This window comes from Juglans regia, chromosome 2 (genome assembly GCF_001411555.2).
Source record: "Juglans regia cultivar Chandler chromosome 2, Walnut 2.0, whole genome shotgun sequence".
NCBI lineage: Eukaryota > Viridiplantae > Streptophyta > Magnoliopsida > Fagales > Juglandaceae > Juglans > Juglans regia.
This window is the reverse complement of record NC_049902.1, coordinates 4,440,434-4,466,355: the sequence shown is the minus strand read 5'-3', so window position 1 is coordinate 4,466,355 and position 25,922 is coordinate 4,440,434. Positions and strand designations below refer to the sequence as shown.

Sequence of the window (25,922 nt, the reverse complement as noted above, 5' to 3'; positions counted from 1 at the left end):
CCTATCTCTAATATTCGAGATGATCAAACCATAGTAGCTGTCATCTTCTTTTTGTGTTTGAACATCCATGACTACTTTTTTGGAATCACCTTCTAGAATTACTATTCTCATTCTGAGTGTCATTCCAAATTTTGTTGTTGTTAAGAGTTCCTACAGCCTTAGCTATCAATGGATCAGGACACATAGTGGAGAGGAAATTCCTCTTGCCCATACAGTACAGGTCTGGGCCTTTACCTACTCATGATTTGAGTCACAATATCGAAGGGGCCCATTCAAGTTGAGAAGGACCCAATCCACTTCTCATTACCGACTAAGTAACCACTCAGAGGCAATAAATGAAGGGCAATTATTACAACAATCCATTAGAACAAGAATCCTTATCCCCAAATTTGAATTTGAATAATAGATATGTCTATTATCACTTAAGCAACAAAATGGTTCAGAAGCTCTATATAAGAGGAGAACCCAGGTACGTAAAAGGGATCGGATTTATTGGTATTATTATTATTATCTTCAGTCACTAACTTAGACATCGAAGGCGTTCCCTCGAACCCCCAAGCCCTCTACTCTTTGGTTGCAGTTGATCGTGAGGTGATGGCGATGAAGCATGTTCATAACACATAGGTTGGTTCTTCCTCATAGTTGCCAACAAGTTTCCTTCCTCATCTTTGATTGCAATCCCACTACCAATCTTGTTGTTTTTGCTATCAACTGCTACATCCCAGTTTATCTTACAGAAATTATGAGGGGGAATATCTCAATTTGCAGATCTGTGTGTACTGCTTCGACTGTTAGTATTGGATGTAGTTTGTATCCCTTTCATATCTTGTTGCATATTCTGTACTGACTGTCTTAGGATTAATGAGCATGTTGTTAAAAATATGTCGGTTCCTTCTCTACCATATGTTCCACAAAATCAAAGTCAATTCTTCCATTTTTGTTTTCTCAAGCTTGTTGAACATAACTGTCATTAACATCTTCAAACTTTGACATGATGCCTTGATCTTCTGAATTTGTTTGGAGTTTTTTTTCCAAAATGTCATTTGTACCAATGCACTCCCATAAACTGTGTTCTGTGGTTTTTGGTTCACTTAAGCACAAGGGACAAGTATCATCAGTCAATATCTTCTTTTTGCATAGATTTACCTTGGTAGGTAGGATATTAAGGCATGCTCTCCACATAAAAATTTTTGTAGCAGGAGGGATGTGCAGGTTCCATATACAAGTTTAGTCTTCAATTTCAATGTCAAAGGTATGCACCTTTGACATTGAAAGTCTCATTTCGTGTGCCTGTCCAGACTAGTTTATCAGGTCTATCACTCTGAGTAAGAGCTATCTTCTTTATAATTTCTGCTTCTCTGGTGAGAAAATAACATTGATCAAGTTCAAGTTCCACTCCTTTGTGTCTTGGTTAATGAGATCCTCAACCATAGTTTCTGAAAACAATGGATTAAGACCACTTTGTGGTTTGAAAGAGGTGGGATCTGGCAGCTACTTATCCATCCAGATTCTGACTGATTTGCCATTGCCTATCCTCCAGATTGTTCATTCTTAAAGTAAAGATCTAGCTGCTAACAAGCTCCTCCAAATATAAGATAGATTATAACCCAGTTTGGTATTTATAAAATCAGAATTAGGGAAATACTTTAAATGTAGTATCTGTGCAGCTATAGAGTTGAGAAATTGCAATAACCTCCACCCTTGTTTTGCTAACAAAACCATATTAAAATTTTCAAAATCTCTGAACCCCAAGCTCCCTTCAATTTTTGATTTCCCCATTTCCTTCCAATTAATCCAGTTGAGTTTCCTCTCTTGATTGATTTGTCTTCACCAGTATCCTTTCATCAGCTTGGTAAGTTCCTTCAATAATCATTTTGGAATCTTAAACATTGCCATTGAATAGATAGGAATAGCTTGAATGACTGTTTTGAGGAGAATTTCTTTGCTTGCTCTCGAGAGAAACTTGTATTTCCAGTTATTCGTTTTATTTTTCACTTTATCAATCACATTTTGAAATGAATGCATTCTGGATTTGTCTATCACTGCAGTTAAACCCATATAACTATCATAAGAATTAGTAGTTCTAATACCTATTATGTCTAGAATGGACCATCTTGTGTCATTGTTTGTGTTCTTGTTGAAGAAAATGGATGACTTCTCTTTGTTCATTCTTTGTCCTGAGGCCATTTCATATTGCTCAATGATTGATTGCAATCTGGTCCATTCTATGAGGGAAGCTTTACAAAATAGAAAGTTGTCATCTGCAAAAAGCAAATAATTTATTGTAAGCTTCCCCCTTCCCACAGGAAATCCTGAAAAGATTTTCATCATCTCTGCATTGTTGAGACTAAGAGTGAGAGCTTCTGAACACATAATAAAAAGATAGGGTGATAGGGGATCACCTTGTCTTATGCCCCTCGATAGTTTAAAAACAAGTTGTGGAGTTCCATTTCTTAAAGTGGAGTAATACACATTCTTTATGCAATTGAGAATAAGTTGTATCAAACTACTTGCAAAACCCATATTCTTCATTACAGCTTCTATAAAGTTTCATTCTAGTCTGTCATATGCCATGTCCATTTTCACAATCATGTATCTCTCTGCACCTTTCAATCTGTTCTGCATAAAATGTAGGATCTCGAAAGCTGCTATGACATTGTCTACAATGTGTCTCCCATGCACAAAAGCACTTTGATTTATGAGATTATGTTGGGTAGAATATTCATTAATCTGTTAGCTATCGACATTATCTTGTATATCACATTACATAAACTGATTAGCCTATAATCAGACACTTGACTTGAATTTTTCTTCTTTGGTATGAGAATCAAATAAGTGTCATTGATTGATCTCTCCCAATAATTAGTGTTTAAGGCCCTAGTTGCAGCTCCACAGATCCCATTACCCACAGTCTACCAATGATGTTGGTAAAACTCAGTTGAAAACCCATCTGGTCCTGGAGATCCCATTGGTTTCATGCTAAAAATTGCCTCTGTTACCTCATTGAAAGTGAACTCTTCCAGCAAGTTATGATTCATATGTTCAGTTATTTTCTTTTGCATAGGCTTCAAACTCTCATTGATGCCACTAGGATCAGAGGTTGTGAATAAATTGTTAAAATAAGTCTAAAAAACTTGATTGATACCTTGAAAAGATGTTTGAATATGTCCACCTTCATCATTAATACTCCTGATTTGATTTGTTTTCCTTCTTTGGGAAGCACATTTGTGAAAATAGCTTGTGTTTCTGTCCCCATATTGCAACCAGTTTTCTTTAGCTCTTTGCTGCTACTTAGAATTCTCTCTCCAAAATCTGAGATGCTTGTTGCTTAATCTGTTAAATTTCTTATATATCCTCATCATTATTGCTTTGTTGCAAAAGAAGCGACCTTGCCTTCTTTGCTTCCATAAGACCTCTTGTAGCTTGCTGTTGAGATCTGTTCCAACTAATGAGTTTGTTCCTACAATTGTGCTGGTTATTTGTGATTGTCTCTAATGAACTATCATTTATGGTGCCTTGAATCCATTCATTAAAAACAAACTTTTGACAATCTGTTTTTTTTCCCCAACTATACTCATATCTTAACAATCTTTCATTTCTTCTTTATTCTATAAACTAAGTATTGCAATAGACATAGATGATGTTATGATCTGAAGTACAAACAACAATGTTGTGGACTTGAATGTATTGATACAAATTACTGAACTGATGATTTGCCATCACTCGATCCAATCTCTCCATAGTAAACTCAATACCCTGTCTATTGTTAAACCAAGTATACTTAGGTCCTTTATAACCCATGTCCAACAGCTCACAATCTTGTAAAGCTTGATCAAAAGACTTCATCTGAGTATATGGTCTCAAAGCCCCTCCAAATTTCTCATGTTGGTATATTATTTCATTAAAGTTACCTATACAAAGCCAAGGTTTATTATCTATTGGTTTCAAAAGCCTTAGCAGTTGCCAACTCCCCTCTCTAAAAGCTGTACAAGGATTTCCATATAACCCAGTCAGGAGCCACTTCTTCCCAATGTCTTGAACTATAATATTTATAGATATATGGTTTCTAGTGTAGGAATCCAATTCAATTTGATCATCGGAGTTCCATATCATAGCAATTCCACCACTAAAACCTTTACTATCTACAATAAAGCTTTTGTTATACCCCAATTTATTTCTTACTCTTTCCATTTTCTCCTTTTTGCATTTGATTTCTATCAAAAAGACTAAATTTAGGTGCTTTTGCCTCATCAAAAGATGAAACTCATGAACTGGTCGAAGATTATCAAGCCTTCTATAGTTCCAGCTCATACACTTCATTTTTGTGGGTGGTGCTACTCAGCAACCACCACTTTTTGTTCATGAGTTAAACTCTTTGCAGGATTGAGTGTATTTTTGTGTTTTTTAAGAGGACCCTGTTGAACCACCTGCATCACTTCTGTTATGTCCCTTTTCTTTAGGTCATTTTCATGCTGTGTAGTATCCATAGGATCCATGTCAATTACCCTGCTCATGTGTGATTGCCTAGCTATTTTTTTCCAACCTGTCTTCTTAAGCACTGGTTCTTCTGATACTGTAACTAATTTGCTTGGTTGAACTAATCTATTTTCATTATTTGGACAGGTAATACTAGTCTCTGTGTCTTCCCTCAATGAGTTACTGGTCTCACCTTCCCAACCTTCCTTTTTAAATATTGCAGTTAATTGAATGTGATCTTCTGATTCCTGTACAATTTGATCTTTATCAATGTGTAAAGGAGCTTCCCTGATACTGAATACCTTTTCTGTTATGTCTTTGCCACTTTTAATCATCTGAACATTAGTATTAAGCCCACCAATATTTTGCTCCTCTTCTGGTCCAACCTGCAACTTTGATTAAACTTGCTTCATTCCTTTTAGTCCCAACCTTTTTTCTCTCTCGCCATTAAAGTTGCTATTAGAGGCCCTCAACCATTGACCATATTGGGTTGTACCCTTACTTGTAAGATTTTTTCTATTTTTTTCCAGAGCAGAGTTTCTATCAACATGTTTTATAGCACCACATAGAAAACAAAATACTGGTAATCTCTCATATTTACATTCTATCCACCTTAGTTTTCCTTCAACTCTAATCATTTTACCTATAGGAAGCGGTTTTGAGATGTCCAACTTTACTCTAACCCTTAGGTATTTTCCCCATCCCACTCCTTCTTCATCAGCATCCATTGTCATCATCTCCCCAATTGCGTATTTTCTCTACATGTTAAAAATTATAAAATTTCAAAAGAAAACTTATAAAAAGGTATTGCTATATATAATTCTTGTATATGCAGTCTCTGCGTATTTCATTTGAAATAATGAATGTTATTATTAAAAAAATAATTTTTTATATAAATTCTAAATTTATCTATTTTATTCAAAGAAAATACGCAACAACTGCCTACTCCAATACGACAAATATCATTTCTCACCTTTAAAATTGGCTTTGGAACCGATGAATTATTCCTTACACAGAAGTTTGGATACAATCTACCGAGCAGTTTGGAATTCCGTGATTGGGAATTGTGATTGTATGTATTTAATTGGATGAAGGTGGCACAGGTGTGGAAAAAAACATAAAAATACCTGTTAAAGATTTGGTGGGTTCGGTTCGAAATTGGTCCGATTCCAGTTTTTATGTTTTGAAAAGTGATTTAAACCAAATCAGATTGGAATATATATATATATATATATATATTAATGTTTTATATTATATATTATATGCTAATTAATATAATATGAAATTTTATTTTTATTTTTTCATGTATATTAATCTTATAATGTAAAATTAATATAATATTTGATATAACATAATATTATTGTTATAAATTTTAATATAAATTTTAATGTGATAAATTTTAATATTAAAATCCGATATAATATAATATTAATCGAGTATAGAAATAAGTTATTATCATACATAATCAAATATAAAAATAAGTTAGATACTAGTATAATAATATGTAAGTAGATATTATAGTATAAGTATAGTATAGAAATAAATCAGACATTACTAAAGGGTGAAAAAAAATTTCAAAAAATTGGTTAAACCAAACCGGACCAGAGAAAAAAAAAAATCAAAAATTGGACCGGCTACATAAGAGTAAGGACAACTCTTACAGGAGACCAAATAAAAAACTCAAGAGAAATGCTACTCATCAACCTATTGTACATTGCACTCTCCACACACCTCACATAATTTATTTTTTTTTCAAGCCAGCATGTTGAGTGTGCTGGGACTTCTCCTAACAGTAGGCTGCAAAGAAGATTTTTTCAAAACTCAAACTCTATCATGTCACGGCTACTTGTGAAATGCCACACTCGCCTAAAAATGATGAAAAATGATTGAGCAATTCTCATGTTGGGGTGGAAAAGAAATGGTTTATTATTATTTTTTTTTTCTATTTAAACACACGTATATTTAAATATTAAGATAAAATAAAAATAAAAATAAAAATAAATTATATATTAATTAAATAAAATTATATGATATAAGACTTTCTCATAGAATTTTTCATGTTTAACGGAAGAAACAGCTAGTATAAAAGCTCATGCGTTCAGAATTGGACTTTTAGGACTTGGTTGAAATTTGCATGTACTAGGCTCGAATTTATTTTTTATTTTTAGAATGGACCTTAGGTGTGGTAGACATTGGTTCGGCTCAAGCCCACTTTATTGAATTTTTTTTTTTTTTTTAAGCAAGCAAATTTCTATTAGAAACAAAAATGATGATATATGAGGAGGGGATGAAGTTTCTCAATAAACGTCCTAGTATAATAATCACAATGCAAAAGTGGTAAAAAAAAAAAAAAAGTTTTGAGACCAATTTCTTGGTCTCCCCATCTATGCCCTACAAAGAGGGCTCTATCTTAAAAGACGGTAGTTAGCAACTCACAAAGTCATGTGAACTATAGAACCACCACTGGAAGCGGTGAAAGTTGTGGATCCGTAGTCCATTTTTCAAGATCATTAGTTATGGAAAGCGGTAATATAGTCGAAAGCACGGCATCGAAAGGACTGATCTACGGCAAGCCATATGTCTTCCCGCTCATCTGTGGTGGCGCGTGGCAACCACGCGCCGGTGGTATGGATGCGAGGCCGGGCAGATCTGGAAGATCTTGGCGTGGAGAATCTGCTTGTACGAAGCGTGTAACAGACGGAGGCGTCGTGGCGTGGTAGCACGTGAAGAGATCTGACCAAAAAGTTGCGCGTGAGGGCCATGCGTTGAGCTTTTTGGCACGATTCCGCTCTGTCTCAGTAGTCAGCGACTGTAGAATGGCGTGGCGGGGCACGTGTTGACTGATGTTGTAGTCAATAAATCTGACCAAAATCGAACCGGTGGAGGGAGAAAAAAACACTACAAGAAAGTGTATATACAGTGCGGTAATAGAAAGGGAGAAGGGAGGAGGGTGAGAGCCACAACTCCACTCTCCTTTCAAGCGAAGACACTTGAAGAGATGAAATTTTCTAGAGAGAAGTGAGAGTTTCTTTCTCTAAGCAAGAGACCGTGGAGTAGAAGGAGACTTGGTGGCCTTGCTTGATGGTTCTTATTGAACCTCTTACTTAACACTTCATAATCGAGAAACAATTCTGCCATTTTTGAGTAAAAGAAAAAGGATAATACTATGGTTTTGCCTTTTCTGAATTGACTTGTCATACTATATTAGTCGAGAAGTGCTAGAGAGCATTCACTGTAGTGGTGCACACACTACATGGATGCCTCTCATCCACTTGTGTTTTTTTTTTTTTCTTCCTTCAAATGCAGCGGCTTCTCTCTCATCAACTCTCTCTCATCATCTCCTCTCCCTCTCATCTCTCTCTCTCTCTCTCTCTCTCTCTCGTCTCGCTCTCTCTCATCTCTGCTCTCTCTCATCTTCGCTCTCTCTCTCTCATCTCTGCTCTCTCTCTCTCATCTATGCTCTCTCTCTCTCTCTTATCTGCTCTCTCTCTCTCTCTCTCTCTCTCTCTCTCTCTCTCTCTCTCTCCTCTCTGCTCTCTCTCTCTCTCTCCTATCTGCTCTCTCTCCTCTCTGCTCTCTCTCTCTCTCTCTCTCGTTTCCGCTCTCTCTCATCATCTCTCTCATCCATCTCTAATTTTAAATTTAACAAATGTGTGGTATAGATTTTGACACATAATGTGTGCAAAAATGACTGCTATAAATAGTAGCTTCTACCAATAATATTTCATATTAGTCACACTAACTCGTTGCAATTTTGAATTGACTTGTCATGTAAATCACTTAAAATCCTTCACATCAACAAAGATAACTCGAGAATGATAAAATACAGTATGAAAGATCAACATTTCTCAATAAAAAAAGACATTAGATCTATACTTGATTGACGCGTGTATTTATCTCTATTTTTTGAGTTCAATATTCTCAAGTAAAATCGTTAATTGAAATTATTGAATTGTTATTACTAAGTAATTTCATAATAAATGATAATTTCGAGATCAAACCCTTGTCTAAGAGTATTAGTACTATTGGCTTCATCAAAGTCATCTCCAAAATATAGCTAAAAATATATATTTTTCATAAATTCGAAACCTTTTAAGCCATAAATCCACATCTGATTAGTCAAAATAATAATATAATATTATTTTTTAACAATAATATTTATAATTCTTTTTCATATCTTGCAACTACACTAACCATATGTTAATTAATAATTTAATTTTTATTTAAATTATTATTTCCTAACTAATTTTTTCCTCAACCTAATTTACAAAATCAACTTATTCTTGAAGATTGATATGTGAACCTAATATACAATACCAAGAATAATATACAAGACCAAGTATAATATAAAAGCCTATCTTAATATATCGAAGTAGTTATGAGCAGTTGGGTTTGATATTTTATAATAAAATATCATTTTTGAAAATAAATAGTACATCTTCAAATATGAAAAAACACTTAAAAATACTGTAACTCATATTTGATGTCAATAGTATTTGACTATTCCAATAGAGATTATTTCATGTCTATTTCTTCAAATTTTAAAGATACCAATGCCTAAAAGTATTATTCTTTATAAAGGTGTAAATCATTTTATTCCACACAAAGAAATGTAGGAGCCTTGTCCTTTTCGATATATATCTTTATTTTTTTAATTTTCTTTTTTCTCACATGCCACTATTTTTTTTTCATGCATATCCATGCAGAATATGATCCCATCAACTAACCTTCAACCCTCAACTATCCATTTTGCATATGCAAATATGCACACTTGTAGGTGCAATCTGATCTCAACTTTAATCTAAAGCTGGAATAGGGTTCAGTTGAAACGTGATGGGGTAGGTTTACAAAGTTTGTAAGCAAAGTAAGGGGATAAGTGCAAAGCTACAACTTAATTTGGTTACACAGATTAGATGAGATAATAAATTTATAAATAATAATTAGTTTTATGAGATTTTGAAAAATGAGAGATAAAAATTTGAATAAAAATATTATAAAATTAAAATATTGTTAAAATATAATTTTTTAATATAATTTTTGTTTTGAGATTTGAAAAAATTAATTTTTTTTGTGTTTTTTTGAAATTTTAGAAAAGTTGTAATGATTAGATAATAAAGTTAAAAATTTAAAATTGAAAAGTGTTTATGTTTTAATAGTATTTGAATGCTAAGATGAAATTAGATGAGATGGATTAAGAGCATCTGTGAAACCAAAAGGAGTAAATTGTGTTTCGTAGGTTTTTCCCATCACACAGAGCATCTAACGTCTTCCAAAATTTCAAATCCCTTACAAGGTGGGCAAAACAATACAAAGTTTAGGTAAACATTAGAGTTAGAAATCTTTAATCTCTTAATTAGTTTTCTATGAGCGGGGGGATGGAATATCATAATAGTACTGTTACATCTACAAAAAAATTACACAGAAACAATATTACAAATTGATGTAGTTTCATTTGACCCATTAGATTTACTTTATAATAAAAATAACTTTATAATTTGACAAATCACATCAAATCATATTAGTTTGTATAATTAATTTTGTATAATCACTTTATAACTAGAGTATTTATCATATCATAAATTTCTATTCGCAACATATGCATTATCGAAATAAGCCAACAACCAGTTAGGGATGACATAGAATGAGTAGTAATATTATTATTTAATTAATAGGGTGGAGTGTCGAGTCATATTCAAATACAGAATCTCTATTCTAATATTATATTAAATTATCACTCGCATTAATTAATTTAATTATTTATATTATATTGACCGTAGATCACATTGTATGATTTTTTTTTTTTTCTTAATAAAGGGAGACGAAATAAAAAGAGAATCCATTTATTGGACAAGCATAACTGCATAAATATGTAGGGTCAGTTGGAATACAGAGTTAGGAATAATGTGTCAAAAAAGAAAGAAAAAGGTGAGAGCGAAAGCGGCATATTCTAATGAGTTTTGCTACACAACCTCCACCACACTCCACACACTATATTTTTTTAAATTTTTTAAATTTTTAATATTTTTAAATTTTTTTTTTGAGTTTATTCTTTTTAAATTATTTCAAATTTTTTATTCATTATTCATATAATAAATATTTAATAAAAAAAATAATAAAAATTAAAAATAATGTGGAGTGTGGAGGTTGTGTGAATAGTAAGAGGTTGAGTAGATTTTTTGTATTCTAATTGATATGAGAAAAAAAGTTTGTGATGAGGACGGTGTAATTGGTTCAGTCTGGTTTGGGAGGGATTAAAGATTGAAAATTTTGATTGAAAATTTTTGTCAAATCGGACCATTAACTATCGGTTCAATTTGATCTATAAATATTTTCTCACATTTATCTTTTTATTTTTTTGACAAAAAAATTAATACACAAAATAAATTAAATTAATAAAATTAAAATTAAATAATATTTTTAACGTTTTATATATAGTTAATAAATATTAAATAATTTTGTTATATATATGATCAATGGTAATTTCTTGAATAAAAATTATATAATTAACTTATATAATTATTATATAAGTATTATATATATAAATATTTAAATATATATATATATATATATATATATATATATATATATATATATATATATATATATATATACATTCATTCGATCTCAATCCGATCCGATCTAAAAAATACACTATGAAACCGACGAACAAAACTATAGGTCCGATACTCTTACAATCCTAGTGATGAGCAATGCTACTTGTGGCTCTTATATTCCTCGAATTACGAAATTAAGTTATGATTAGTGCACAATTAAACATAATTAAAAATTTTAAAGTACAAATACATTTTTTGTAACGGATTTTTACTTCAATAACAAACGGACTCGTAAATAATTTTTTCTTTTGACCATATGTTGGTACTAGTATAGTCTTTCATTTTACTAGTGATAAAGCTAATTTCAAATTTTATTTAAAAAGAAATAATACAAAAAATAAAATTATTTAGATGATCGATCTAATGCTCTCAAAGGTGAGCTGCGTTTGATTGTTGAGGTGATTTTAAATTATCTAAATTGATATATAAATAATAATATTTTTTGGATCTCATTAAATTGTGTTTGAATATAAATAGATTAATGTATGTATTTAAATGTATGAATTAGATTAAAGACTTTAATTTTTTTATGATAAATTTAAAAAATAATAAATCCCACTAATAATTTATTTAATTTTAGGATAAATTGAGTTTACTTCGATAACTTACCAGAACTTAAATGGTAGGTAGTAGTTACAAACGTTTTGTCAGTTAGACATGTGTTCTGTTGTTGGATGATAACAGCTGGATATTTTCATCATCCTGTCAAGGATGGCAGAGGGTGGATGGCCAAATAATTTATTTTTGTAGTACAAAATCATTTTATTTCCAAACGGGCGTAATGAAGCGGGTGAGAGGCGCAACAGAGAGAATTGCAGAGAGATGGAGAGGCTAAGGACCACGAGATGGATAGCTACGGTGACCAGCATATGGATTCAGTGCAGCTGCGGTTCATCCTACACCTTCAGCGTCTACTCCTCTGAGCTCAAATCCACCCAGGCCTACGACCAATCCACTCTCGACACCGTTTCCGTCTTCAAGGACATCGGTGCCAACGCTGGTGTCCTCTCCGGCCTCCTCTACTCCTCCGTCACCCTCGGTAACCCACGTCTCGGTGGGCCATGGGTGGTCCACGTCGCGGGGGCCGTCCAGTGCTTCCTGGGATACTTTCTCATGTGGGCCTCCGTTGTCGGTTTGATTTATCGGCCTCCTGTGCCGCTGATGTGCCTCTTCATGTTTCTGGCAGCTCATTCTCAGACGTTCTTCAACACCGCCAATGTGGTCACTGGTATACACAACTTTCCAGACTATGGTGGGACGATCGTGGGAATCATGAAGGTACAACGTGTGGGTGTTGTTGTTTGTGTATTCTGCTTTGATTGATCAGAGCTCTGAGCTTCTGTTCTGGGTATTCCCATTAAATTATTTCAAACACGCCCTTGGAAACTCAAAACATCTTTCATAGGAATTTTAATTAGTTTCGATGTTACATTAAGAGAAAGAAAACAAATTTCCAAACTGCGAAGGAAACTCCTCTTAAGCTTTGCATGGTGATCTAAAAATCATGGACTAACTGCATTCAATGGGAGATAAAGTGTGACGAATTAGCGCAGTGGAATGGGCAACTATGAGCAGAGTAACGGACAGGTGCAGCAGCAATGGCTTTCGCGATGTGACACTTTTTTCTGTTCTGTTCTTCGTAGAAAGAGACGACTCCATGGAGCAATACCCGTGAAGTCATTTCCTCGACATGTTTTTCCAAGAAGGATAAAAAGAATAAAATTACAACACATTATAAAGATCATTGAAGATTGAAGGGATCATTGTAAGTGTACTAATGCTTGGTTGTGGACTTTGACGTGGTGGCCACCACTCAGAGTTAGACGTGGTGGCCACCACTCAGAGTTAGAATTAGAATGGGGGCATGGGGCTTTGCTAGTGCTCTCGAAATTCAATGGCTTCTGCATACAGGGCTTTTCTGGATTAGAACTTTCCTCTGGTTTAGTCGTTTCTTCCACTAAATGTTTTATTTTAGGCCTACCAGGTAAAGTTTGAGGAGAATTAATAGATAATCAGTATAGCTGAATACGAGCTCTTTAAATAAAAATCCCTAGCTTTTATTTTTCTTCCTTGAGCTGGGTCTCAATGCTCTGCATGACCAAACTAAAATTTAACAAAGGTTATGTTTGTGTTCAGAGCCTCTCGCATATGTTTATATTCATCCACTATTTTTATTAGTCAATTTGTGAGCTATTTGCGCATTAAAAAGCATTGCATAATTGAATTTCATATGATGTAAAATATCCTATTAAACAATCTATGAGAATGGTTAACTGTTGGCTGTGACTCATTATTTGTTTGTAACAATTCCTATGCGGATGTTAATTTTCCTTGTGAAGTCACTGATGAACAAAATTCCCAGCTATTGTCTTCTCGGAACTTCTAATACTTTCCTATGAAAATTTGCCATTCTAACTTCTTTGATGGGCAGGGATTTCTTGGTCTCAGTGGAGCAATACTAATCCAAGTGTATGACACAGTGTGCAAGGGCAAGCCAAGCACATACATCCTGATGCTTGCTCTGTTGCCTACATTTGTCTCCCTTGTGCTTATGTTTTGTGTGAGAATTTATAAAGCAACCACGGGGGATGACAAGAAGCACTTAAATGGTTTCTCTGCTGTTGCGCTGATCATCGCCGGTTATCTCATGGTTATGATAATTTTGGAGAACATATTCACTTTGCCATTATGGGCACGTATTTCTACTTTGATACTTCTTCTGCTTCTACTTGTATCGCCTCTTGGAATTGCAATCAAGGCCCAGAAGGAGGACTTGAGGAGATTACCACAAATGGATTCAATCCATAGTAATCTGTTAACTGAAAATGCCGAGCAAATCACATCACCAAAGTTTTCTACAGCAGAGGATCCCATAGAGAATAATGTATTGCTGAGTGGTGAGAGCCAAGTGCAGGCCACTTCAGATGAAAACATGCAACTGGATGAAGAAAACTTGAATCTATTGCAAGCCATGCGTACTGTAAACTTCTGGTTGCTGTTTATTGCCATGATATGTGGAATGGGCTCTGGGCTGGCTACAATTAATAACATGAGCCAAATTGGAGAATCTCTCAGTTACACAACTGTGGAGATAAATAGCTTAGTTTCTTTATGGAGTATATGGAATTTCCTTGGCCGTTTCGGAGCAGGGTATGTATCAGATTATTTGCTGCACACAAGAGGTTTGGCACGGCCACTGTTGATGGCTATTACACTAGCCACAATGACTGTTGGACACATAGTTATTGCTTCTGGTTTTCCTGGAAATTTATACATTGGTTCAATCCTTGTGGGAATTTGTTATGGTTCACAGTGGTCGTTAATGCCCACGATCACTTCGGACATATATGGTGTTGGGCACATGGGTACTATTTTCAACACAATTGCCATAGCAAGTCCAGTGGGATCTTATATTTTCTCTGTAAGGTTGATTGGGTATATCTATGACAAAGAAGCTTCTGGTGAAGATGACACATGCTATGGTACTCGCTGTTTTATGTTATCTTTTCTGATCATGGCATCTGTGGCTTTGTTTGGTTTCCTTGTTGCTGTTGCATTGTTCTTTCGTACTAAGAGGTTCTATCAGCTGGTTGTGCTTAGACGTTTAGTGCATTATCCAAATTGATGAGTACTATATATGAAAGATTTGTGTGCATGGAAAGGTGTTAGATGAGGCCATAGCTTTTTAGGGATGGAATGGCATCTCAGTTTTGAGGAGGAAATAACAGTTTAAGTCTCTCATATTATTGATACTTATTTCCTTACAGTTTATCATAAGTATCCCTTTGGATTTGTAGATCTCAAAGGGATACTTATGCTAAGAGGCCAACAGTTCAACAGGGTCTTAGCCCAAGCACAAATCTTTGATTCAAATTTTTACAAATCGAGGCCTCAATTTTTAATTTTTGCACAACGATCCTCGAAACGGCCAAAACTCAATTTGGTTTCCTAGTCTCCTCCTGGTTTAGGCTTTGATATCTTGATTTCAATATATTGAGATATGTGTGATTTTGTAATTTACCCAATTTATTTATTTATTTTTCATACGAAAAAACCATGCAACATGTGTTACATCAATGCATCAAACCTCCATATTAACTACATTTTTGGAATCAAAAGGGGAAAAAAGGAAGAAGAAAAGGGAAACAAATTAAGAAATTTAGGCTTCAAGCGTTTCTTCTGTGTCATTTTCGGTGATTATCATTTCTCTCTTCATTTCTTACTTAGGTTACATTTGGATACAAAAACGGCTTCATCTTATCTCATCACTATAATTTTTTTAAATTTACACACAAAATATGATAAACAATTCAACTTTTAAAAATCTTAAAATAATAATAATATTAAAAAATAATATTTTACTAATATTTTATTCAATTTTTAACTTTCATATAAAACTATTTCATCTCATCTTATCTTACTAATTATCCTTTTAATATTTTTTTATTTTGTTACTTTTATCAGGGTTTTGGATTTTAAAACTGGTCAATGGCCGTTGCCATCATCGCCCACATTCTCTCTGATCAGAGTAGCCCATTTTGGGTTGTGTGAAAGGCATGATATGTTGACTTTCTATTTAATGACAACTTTGAGGTTATGGAATTACTTTCTATGTGACACCTTCCTCTCCACTATCTGGTGCTAAGTGAACAAAAGAAAAGAAAAGAAAAGAGAAGCCCCATCTCTAACTTCATTTGTGTGAATTCTTTCAGCTCATGTAATTATTTCTATTTTGTAATGGATTTGTAGTGTAATGAGCCGAATTAAATACATAAGTTAGTAAACACAATTTTACATTTTTTGATAAGGAGAAGTTCTTTTATAATAATTCGAAATGAATTCAAATTCTAACATTCATTAATCATTTTAGAATATAGGTTTGTTCTCTTGATTTCTCTCGCCAACTAATAACAAATTAGTCACTCCACGCTTTGCATTTTGTGGCATTTGCCCTTTATTAAGGCAGCCATTCCTCAAGTAGAAGTTACGTTAAAAGAATACTCATAGAAGATGGTGCAACAACTAGAGGAGATACTAAAATTTGAAACTTCTAGAAAAGAATCATGCAAGCACAAATCATAGCATTATATCTGTTCTAACTCTAGAATATTCTTACATAACCGAATGGATGATGTGAACCTTGTGATCAAAGTATTGTGATTTATTTTCTCTATCTAAAGTCTGTATAAATATGCTAAGAAAAGGTTATGCAGAGTGGTGAAATATAGAAAAATAGAAATGAAAACTTGTGTTTTTTTTTAGGCATTTTATCGAATACCTACAGTGCATTCTCTATTCATTTTAAAGCTTCTTTGTTTCATCACCCCCTCATCCACCTCCCTTACACCAAGTAAAGATGAGTTATAATCAATACCATGTTTGTCTCTCAAGTTCAAGTATTTATATTGGAATTCTCAATAAATTTAAGTGAAAAGAAAGATCGTAAAGTCGATGTTTATCCCGTTCCCGGAGGTTCGGAGAGTTAACTCTTAATAACTAAAATTAACTTAAATAACACAACTATAAAATCCAGAAAATCCCATAAAATATTAATCAATTTAATCAATCAAAATATCTAAGTTCCTCCATGGGGACAATAAAGAAATTCTCAATAACATAAATTAGAAATCTTCATAAAACTCGAAATTATCCTTAACTCATCAAATCAAAATACTCGAAAAATAAATCAATTTATTAACTATGACTCTCAAATAAGCACTTGTACCCTCGGACACTTATTCCATTACGGATGTCACACATTGCTAAAACTCCATACTCTTGTTCTCCAGCTGAACCATCAAAATTATCTGAAACATAATTGGAGATAAGGGGTGAGTTATCAACAACTCAGTAAGTATAAGACATATACTAGTATGTAAACATGAGCATTTACAGAGTTCAGAATGCAGAACAAAATATTTTCTTTCAAAATGCAGAATCAGAATAATGTTTTCAAAATGCAGCGTCAGAATATGTTATAAAAAATATCAGAGCAAAAGTTCGAAAATATTCATAATCAAAATTCTTTTGGCATAGTATAAACTGAAACATCACATTTTATCTTATCATATCATAACAAATACCATGTTTAACTCCCGTGGTAGGGTTGTGCAAACCCTGGTAGTTAATCGAGCAAAAATAGAATGTGAATCTTCCCCTTATTCATTTTTAGAGCCCCGAGTGTGCATATAGGAAAGACCATGTAGAAAATCACTTTGTTTCCAAAGTGGGTGCACCAGAAATAGAAAAATTGGTACCAACCTGAACAGAGGCTACAGTTTTACACACGTGGTAAGGTCAGAACGAAACAGAAACAGAAACAGAATGTTATGCTAGAAGTTTTCAGAAATCACATCAGATCATATCAGAGTACAGAAAATCTTCAGAATAGAACAAAATCATATCACAACATAATTTATGCACAAAATTTCATATTTGCTCTCTTTTCAAAGTTCAAAAGCAGAATATCAAAAATAAGTTCATGTCTACACCAGTCATGATAGAAAATAATTTATTCTTAAACAGAATCTCATGAATAATGCAGAACAAATAACTGAGGTAGTTCAAATTTCTTTTCATAATCAAATATGTATATTTTTCAAAAATAACCTCAGCTCATTTTATTTTAATGCAAAGTCTAGCATAGAAACCCCGCTTACCTGGACTTCTTAGCTTTTCAGAAATTTCCTCAAAATGCTGAACAATTGTTAATTGTCACCTATAACATAATAACGTAATTCTCATAAATTTCCAATCGAACACAATTTCAATATTTATGCCTAAGATGCTAAAATAACCTATTTTAATTCTTCAAAAACTTAACTTCACGTAACCCTAAAATATCATCACATTTTCTAAATTCATCAATATCCCAATAATCAATCTGAACAAAAAAAAAAAAAAAAAACAAAACACAAAACTAACTTATTTACTAATGAGATCAAATTATAAAATTTAATTCTAGCTAATATATTTATACCAAAATATTTTAAAAATTAAACAGTTAAAATTATAATAAGCAAGATCATAATAATAAACACAACATTATTGTTTACTCTTTGAAAGAAAATTTTGCTTAATACTAATTTAATTTACTTAAAAGGTTTCTGTAAACATAAATAAATTAGAAAGTATTAATACATAATAAAAGTTTAAAAGCACATTAATACAATAATTAGTAAAGGGTACTAACGTAATTTCATATAATTCTTTGAAAACAAAAACATAACCTGCGTGAAAAAAAAAAACTTTGCATGGCAGGGGCTTACGCAAGGAGAAATCATGCGGTAGTGTGCGATGATTGGACTGGGTAGGCAGTGGCGACGCGGCTAGAGAGCAGGCGAGCAGTGGAGATGCTGCCTACGCAGGTGGTGAGAGCGAGAGAAATGCGAGAGAATGGAGGGTGAGTGCGTGAGAGGAAAGGAAAAAAAATAAAAAGAGCAACATGAGAGTGACTCACCGTGTGGGACAAGGTGAAACTGAGGCGGCTCGAGGCTGATGGAAAAGTGACAACCAGCAGATTCTGTGGCTAGTCCGATAGTTTTCCTGTTGTACGGTGGTGATCAACCGGATTTGTGGTGATGCTCTATTTTCGATATGGAAAACAGAGGATTTTAACTTGATAAAAGCCGTGGGTTGCTGTTTCCCGTAGCTGTCAAAAGTGTTTTCCGATGGTTGCTCTGGGCATTGGTTTTAAGTAGAGATGGAGGTTGGGGGAGGACAAACCGGGCAGCAGTGGTGACGCACACGTTTGGGCTTCTGTGAGGGTGTTGGACGGCAACAGGGATGGCTGAAAGGTGCAAAGATGATTGTGGGAAACCGAGAGGAGAGGGAGAGAGAGAAAAAAAAAGAAGCGGCTATTCTAGGTTTTCGTCATGCACACTAGTGGTTGGCTATGGGTGCAAGGTTGACAAGTGCTAAGTCGAGGGCTATGGGTTGCGTGAGTGAGGCGTTGGGCTTGTAGGGATGAAGACTACCGTGGGAGATTTGCGGCTGCTACTTTTTCAGGAGAGAAGTAGATGCATATAAAGAGTTGAATGGAAACCCTAGATGAAAACCAAAAAGGACGGGGGCTATGCATGAGAGATATGCATGCGGATGTGAAAAGAGTTGTGCGGGTAAGGAAAGCTGCTCATAAACCGATAGGGTTTTTTTTTTTTTTCAAGATTTAAACAAACAGCCACAAGCTCAAAAAATACAAAAAAAATCACTACTCGATTTATAACTTAAAAACCAAAAAAAATAAAAATAACCTAAATATCAAGCTAAACAAAAAAATAAAAAAAAAAATTCATAGTCTAACCATACAACTTCTGGCACCAGGTGTTACATATGATCTCCAAATTTTAGATTTCGGTGATCATAAAATAAGAGAATTATATGAAGCAAATGATTTCTACACAAAATGAGCCTATACCACACTTCAACGCACGTGACAAACTAAATTTAATTTGCTTGAAAATGTAATTTTATTGTATTGGCCACACTTTCGAAGAATTAAATCATCATAATGCATTTCATTTTGATTGCATAGAACAAAACAAGTAAACATATAATTAACCAATGATACAATTGCAGATAGAATTTTGGAAGAAGTTGTGGAGAAATGTGTTCGGGATTGATCTATCTGCCGTCAATGTAGCATCATAATCCACGTAGTTATCTCACAACTCCCTAAAAAGCCAAGCTGCATGCATCCAAAACTGATTGGGAATATCACATTAGATTTCAATTATTTTTTATATTTTATTTAAAAATTTAGAAAAATTATAATAATTAGATATGATAAGATAAAAAAGTTAAAAATTTGAAATTGAAAAATATAGACTACGTTTAGAATATGTGAGCCACAATCTTTTTCAACTTCTTATAAATACATCTAAACTCATCTTAAGTGGACTCTACAAAACTCACTACACAATCTTAACTCATTACTATTCATAAAGAACTTAACTCATTTCATCTCAACTCAACATTCGAATGTAGCCTATATGTTTAAGTGATATTTGAATGTTGAGATGAGTTAAGATGAATTGAAATGAGATAAGATGAATCTCAACATCCAAACGGAGAAACTTATCTCGCAGTTTATATTGAAAAATAAATTACTGAGAAACTTAATATAAAATATAATAACTTAATACTTTTATTAGTTGAAAGAATGTCAAATTTAATTAAAATAATTACTATTATTTTTTATTTTTTTATTGTACATTCAAATTTGCAAATGACCTTTTTTAATTTTGTGAAATTCTTCTCATCAATTACTATTTACAACTCTAGAATCAACATTCCATGAAAAATACTCATACACTATATGAAAAGCACCTCACTCCTTATGAAAAAATGAAAAAAAAAATTTCGCATCATTTGTGGGATATGTGATGTAAACAGTTATTGATTTATAGTAAAACTCTTTAATTTTATATATATTTGGAACTCTTATTCAAGAAGAATAAATCTTTACAACCTCCTCATACTTCATATTTCATATTTATTTTAATTTTTATTATTTTTTTTATTAAATATTTATTATATAAATAATGAATAAAATAATTTATAAAGAATAAATTTAAAAAACAATATTAAAAAATTTAAAAATTAAAAAAAATATAGAATATAGAGTAATAGAAGTTGCGTAACAAAAGTCAATCCTAATTTCGTCGTGCCGTAGACTTTTGAAAAAAAATGTACATTAGTGGTGTAGATGTGACAAGTGAAATCGGGGTTTCCCTGTGATTCGGTTGTCCGATCCGATTTTCCCCTGTAATTCTTAAGTCGGACGTACAGTGCAATGACAGGCAATCTCGGTTGCTTGCAAAACATTCCCAAACCCTCCGATAATGCAAGAAAGAGCAAAGGTCGGGCCTACAAGGCTACAACACTTGAAAACAAGTATTTCATAGGGGAACATGGACGGATCGAAAAGAAGATCACATGCCCTCCTAGGATGCTGCGCGCGTAGATAGGCATAACAAGCTGTAAATATCCGAGCAGAAAAGGAGAGGAGAGGAGAACGATTTGGAGGGATCAATATTCGATTATGGAGAGGTTGCTGATGAGTAGCAAATGGATAGCAACGGTGGCAAGCATATGGATCCAGTGCAGCGTCGGCGGATACACCTTTAGCATCTATTCCTCTGTGTTGAAATCCAGCCAAGGTTACGATCAGTCAACGCTCGACATCGTTTCTGTCTTCAAGGACATCGGTGGCAACGCCGGCGTTCTCTCCGGCGTCTTGTTCTCAGCCGTGGCTGTTGGAAACAGTAACCGGTCAGGTACTGTTCGGTCCCGGAGTTTCGCTGGGCCATGGGTTGTCCACCTTGCCGGGGCCATCCAGAACTTCTTGGGGTACCTTCTAATTTGGGCTTCCGTCGTCGGAGTAATTCACCGGCCTCCGGTGCCGTTGATGTGTTTCTTTGTCTTTTTGTCGGCTCATGCTCAGACGTTCTTTTCAACAACCAACATGGTCTGTGGTGTGCAGAACTTTGCAGAATGTGGCGGGACCATTGTGGGAATCATGAAGGTACATAAAATATCTTCATGAGAAAGCCATGTAAAATGAACAGTCTTGAATTCCACACCAAATACTTAACTGACTAGCTATATAATTCTCTATTATAATAATAATAATAATAATAATAATAATAATAATTTTTTATTTTTATCTAATTTTTAATATAATTTTTTATTTTTTAAATATTTTTTTAATTATTTGTTAAAATAAACACATCCTTTCTAATTATTTAAGCAAATTAGATGATTTGAGACAAACTGCTCATGTGAGTTCATATGCTAATTCTCGAAGATTTTGTACTTGCTGCAAAAATTGTAGAGTCCAGTACTTGATGTCTATCTCTCCAAAATTTGATCATCTAATTCGTTGGAAAATTAGTAAAGATCTCTATTCAAATAAATATCCATTACAACTTAAGAATGGAACCTTAATTTCATGAACAATTTGTTATTAGCTAAAAAGATAAATGCTTGTTCAAATTATGATCTTAGGCTAGTTATGATCATGTCTTTTTGTGGATGCTATATATTGCAGTCTTGCTTGAGGTATATATATATGTTCCGTGCGATCGAGAGGCCGTTTTCATTCAACATCTTAATTAATTTCTGTCGCAGGGTTTTCTCGGTATTAGTGGAGCAATAGTGATCCAAGGGTACGAGACATTCAGCAAGAACGAGCCGAGCACTTTCCTGCTGATGCTTGCTCTATTGCCTACGTTCGTCTCCCTTGCGCTTATGTTTTTGGTGAGAATCTACGAAGATGCAGACACGACTGATGACAGGAAGCACTTGAATGGTTTCTCTGCAGTGGCTCTGATAGTTGCTGGTTATCTCATGATCATAATTAGTTTGGAGAACATCTTCACTTTGCCATCATGGGCACGCATTTTTACTTTCATACTGCTCTTGCTTCTGCTTGCATCACCTCTTGGAATTGCAATCAAAGCCCAGAGGGAAGAGGACTACTACAAGATCAGATCACTTAAGAAGGTTTCTGTTGAGAGTAATCCTTTAATGAAGTCATCAAAGTCTTCTGCAGGCAAGGATCCTCTGGCATACCAAGAACTGCCTGGTGGTGAGGGTGATCAAGTTAATCATGCTACTTTAGATGACATAATTAATCTACCAGAAGAAGAGGGCATGAATCTTCTCCAAGCCATGAGCACCTTAAACTTCTGGTTGCTGTTTGTTGCCATGGTATGTGGGATGGGAACTGCGCAAGCTGTGGTGAATAACTTGAGCCAAATTGGGGAATCTTTCAACTACACACGTGTGCAGATCAGTAACTTGGTGTCTTTGTGGGGAATATGGAACTTTGTTGGCCGTATTGGAGCTGGGAATTTATCAGATTATTTGCTACACACAAGAGGTTGCGGGAGGCCATTTTTGATGGGCATTACTCTTGCGTCAATGGCTGCTGGCCATGCTGTTATTGCTTCTGGTTTTCCAGGAATTCTATATGTGGGTTCGATTCTGGTGGGCTTCTGTTATGGTTCACAGTGGGCGCTAATGCCCACCATCGCTTCTGAGATGTTTGGGGTCAGACATGTTGGAACCATTTTCAATGCAATTGGGATAGCAAATCCTGTTGGATCTTACATTTTCTCTGTGAGAATAATTGGGTATATTTACGACATGGAAGCTGGTGGTGAAGATAACTTCTGCTTTGGTACTCATTGCTTTATGCTTTCTTTTCTGATAATGTCATCTGTGGCTTTTTTGGGGTTTCTTGTTGCCATTGCCTTGTTCTTTCGTACTAAGCAAATCTATCAGCTACTTGTGCTCAGAAGGTTAAACCACTCTTTAAGGTAAAGTAATTCTTTAGCATCCCATTTGATAACCAATATTATTAGAGCAGCATGATCAACACTGCTCTACTGTCATTCCTCAAGATCATCAAGATGAAACTGCTCACACCACCAAGAAGACATCTGACCTGCAGTCTCGTGCATTACAATGTGCACTCACAAGCTTGCAATAATGTTTCATACGAATTACCAAAAGGGCCTTCTATAATTGAAATGTTATGTACATTTGTGTAATTTTACAGTTTGTTACGTAACTGTATATTCCTTATTTTCTGACTTGTCAGAATTAATTATTTCTTTACTGTACATAAGCAACCTCTCCTTGTAAGTGCATTAACACAGAAATAGGAATACAATTTTCTTTCCTACGAAATCTTCCTCTGTTCTCATTCTTCTTTTAGCTAATTACTCTGTAATTCAACTTGTAGAGTATTTTTTATAGAATATAAAATTTTTTATAAGATATAAATTGTGAAATGATGAATAATAATCGATAAGATTTTTTTTCTTTCGTTTTGGGCTCACCACTTTTCATATGCTTCTCAAATCATGTTTCGGCTTTGTTCAGTGATTTAAAGCTTCACCTTTATATATTGGGCTTTTATGATGATTCTTACTTCTTTATAGACGACTTTATAGGGTATAATGATGGCATAAAGAGTGAAGAGATTGAGTGCGAATTGATCGATAAAAGGAATCTAAAAGAAGGTTCGAGAGTGTATCGAAAGATCTACTTAGCGTGTTTCTATAGAGTTTAAAACATCTTAATCACTATTATACTAAGGTTAATTTTTTTTCATAATTATTATTATCAGTTTTGTTATTAATATTCTTGTGAAGGGAAATTATGGCTAATGTGTCCATTATCACCTCATTGTCTACTCATTTGTCAACTTGTCAATGTTTAATGACACAATAGAAAACGACATTTCAACAAATGAAGTATATATATTTTCTCAATTGCGATCCATTTATGTACTGTTTTACGGCTAAAGCCAATATATATTTTATTGTATTTTTAAATTATGGATCTCTCTTTTATTTTATTTTTGTTTTTTTCCCCTTTTTGTGGGGACGACCAGTACTCTATTTTTCAAGAAAATATAAAAAAGATCAAATTTAAAAGAGGAGTTATAAGAGTTTATAGTCGTAGGACTCGAGACATAGAATAAAAGTTATTATTCTAAGAAAAAATATATTTACAGATTGGTGTAAGAGAACACACAATCTAAATCACTATTGACTATAGAGTTCTTCTATAAATCACCACCCCAAACCCACACCTGATATGGATTTTATTTTATTTATTTTTTAAATGCTAAAACGTCATTTTGAGGGCAAAGAAAATGCATTTCTAATTCAATAGCATCTTGCGTCGTTTTGAACGTCTTCTGCCCAGCAACCTAAGTCGCCCCCTCTCCCTCTGCCTAGTGCCACCCCGTGATGCCCCTCCCTCTGTCCAGCATTGCCTCGTCGTTTGCTCCTCGATCTACTCTGCTGCCCCCCCCCCCCCCCCCCCCCAAAAAAAAAAAATTGCTCCTCCCTCTACCCAGCACCCTGTGGTCTCCAATCCTCCATGTCCAAACTAAGAAGAAAGTTACAGTTAACTAGTCACCAGCAACACACTATCGAAACAAAAACACCTATCATCGAAACAAAAACACCTATCATGGCAGCACCACACCCTTATCCACAAATGATTTCCTCCCTTGCCACTCCACCCCTTACACCAACCATCATGGTTGTATTGCACGACATGAAGCCCAGCAGCCCCATGAGACACCAATGCAACCTTTATTCTTGCACCCCAAAAACAGAACACGACACTTCCACCAAACACAAAAAACCAGAAAGCCACAACCCTCCACAACCGTCCGTTGCTTCTCCACAACAACAACCTTTCTCCTCCACCGTGTGATGCTCCTTCACGTAAACCTACAGCCACCATCATGCCAACTACTCTACCATGGACAGTACAGAGCAGTGATGAACCAATGTGCCCACAGTTGCCATGAACCAGTGAACCTCCACAGAAATTGCCGCAGGGAGCTTCCAGCCAACCCAATTTCGTCGCATGACATTCCCTCTCTCGGTAGGCCCACGACGACTCACATCTCTTCCTCTACTCCTTGCTTCTTGGTATGATAGCTGTTGTACAAAACACACACACACACCAACGACTAAACTAAAGTAAAAGCAAGCATGATGAAGCACACGATACACAATATATGTGGTTCGGTAAATTGTCTACGTCCAAAGAGCTGCAAAAATCTAATTAACTAGAGGAGATTACAATCACTCAATCTGAACTCACACTCTTTAGGATCTTTTTTCTTTCTCACATAATATGCATACACTTGACAATTATTCTCTATCAAAATATGCTGAAAAGTCGTACAAAAACAAGTCAAATATAATATATTTATAGTAAATGGTGTTGGAATCTTAATCTGGCAAAAACTACGTTCTTCGCTCGAGTGATGTGTAGAGCACGCCTCGAGTTAACAAC

General features: G+C 34.4%; 2 protein-coding genes across 2 annotated transcripts; both read left to right on the top strand.

Annotated features, from left to right (window-relative positions):
- The first annotated feature begins 11,740 nt into the window (after positions 1-11,740).
- LOC108999086 (protein NUCLEAR FUSION DEFECTIVE 4-like) lies at positions 11,741-14,911 on the top strand. Its single transcript, XM_018975885.2, has 2 exons — positions 11,741-12,368; positions 13,522-14,911. The coding sequence occupies exons 1-2, from the start codon at positions 11,913-11,915 to the stop codon at positions 14,713-14,715; spliced, it is 1,650 nt and encodes a 549-aa protein (XP_018831430.1). The 5' UTR covers positions 11,741-11,912; the 3' UTR covers positions 14,716-14,911.
- A 5,835-nt stretch (positions 14,912-20,746) lies between these two features.
- Positions 20,747-23,776, top strand: LOC108999087 (protein NUCLEAR FUSION DEFECTIVE 4-like). Its single transcript, XM_018975886.2, has 3 exons — positions 20,747-21,615; positions 22,221-23,413; positions 23,498-23,776. The coding sequence occupies exons 1-3, from the start codon at positions 21,133-21,135 to the stop codon at positions 23,508-23,510; spliced, it is 1,689 nt and encodes a 562-aa protein (XP_018831431.1). The 5' UTR covers positions 20,747-21,132; the 3' UTR covers positions 23,511-23,776.
- Positions 23,777-25,922: the final 2,146 nt, after the last annotated feature.

What these genes read in the sequence shown, in the direction of transcription:
- LOC108999086 (XM_018975885.2), top strand. Translation starts at nt 11,913, where the DNA reads ATGGAGAGGCTAAGGACCACGAGATGGATAGCTACGGTGACCAGCATA. An exon ending in CGATCGTGGGAATCATGAAG is followed by an intron (nt 12,369 to 13,521) that starts GTACAACGTGTG and finishes TTTGATGGGCAG; the next exon opens with GGATTTCTTGGTCTCAGTGG.
- LOC108999087 (XM_018975886.2), top strand. Translation starts at nt 21,133, where the DNA reads ATGGAGAGGTTGCTGATGAGTAGCAAATGGATAGCAACGGTGGCAAGC. An exon ending in CCATTGTGGGAATCATGAAG is followed by an intron (nt 21,616 to 22,220) that starts GTACATAAAATA and finishes TTTCTGTCGCAG; the next exon opens with GGTTTTCTCGGTATTAGTGG.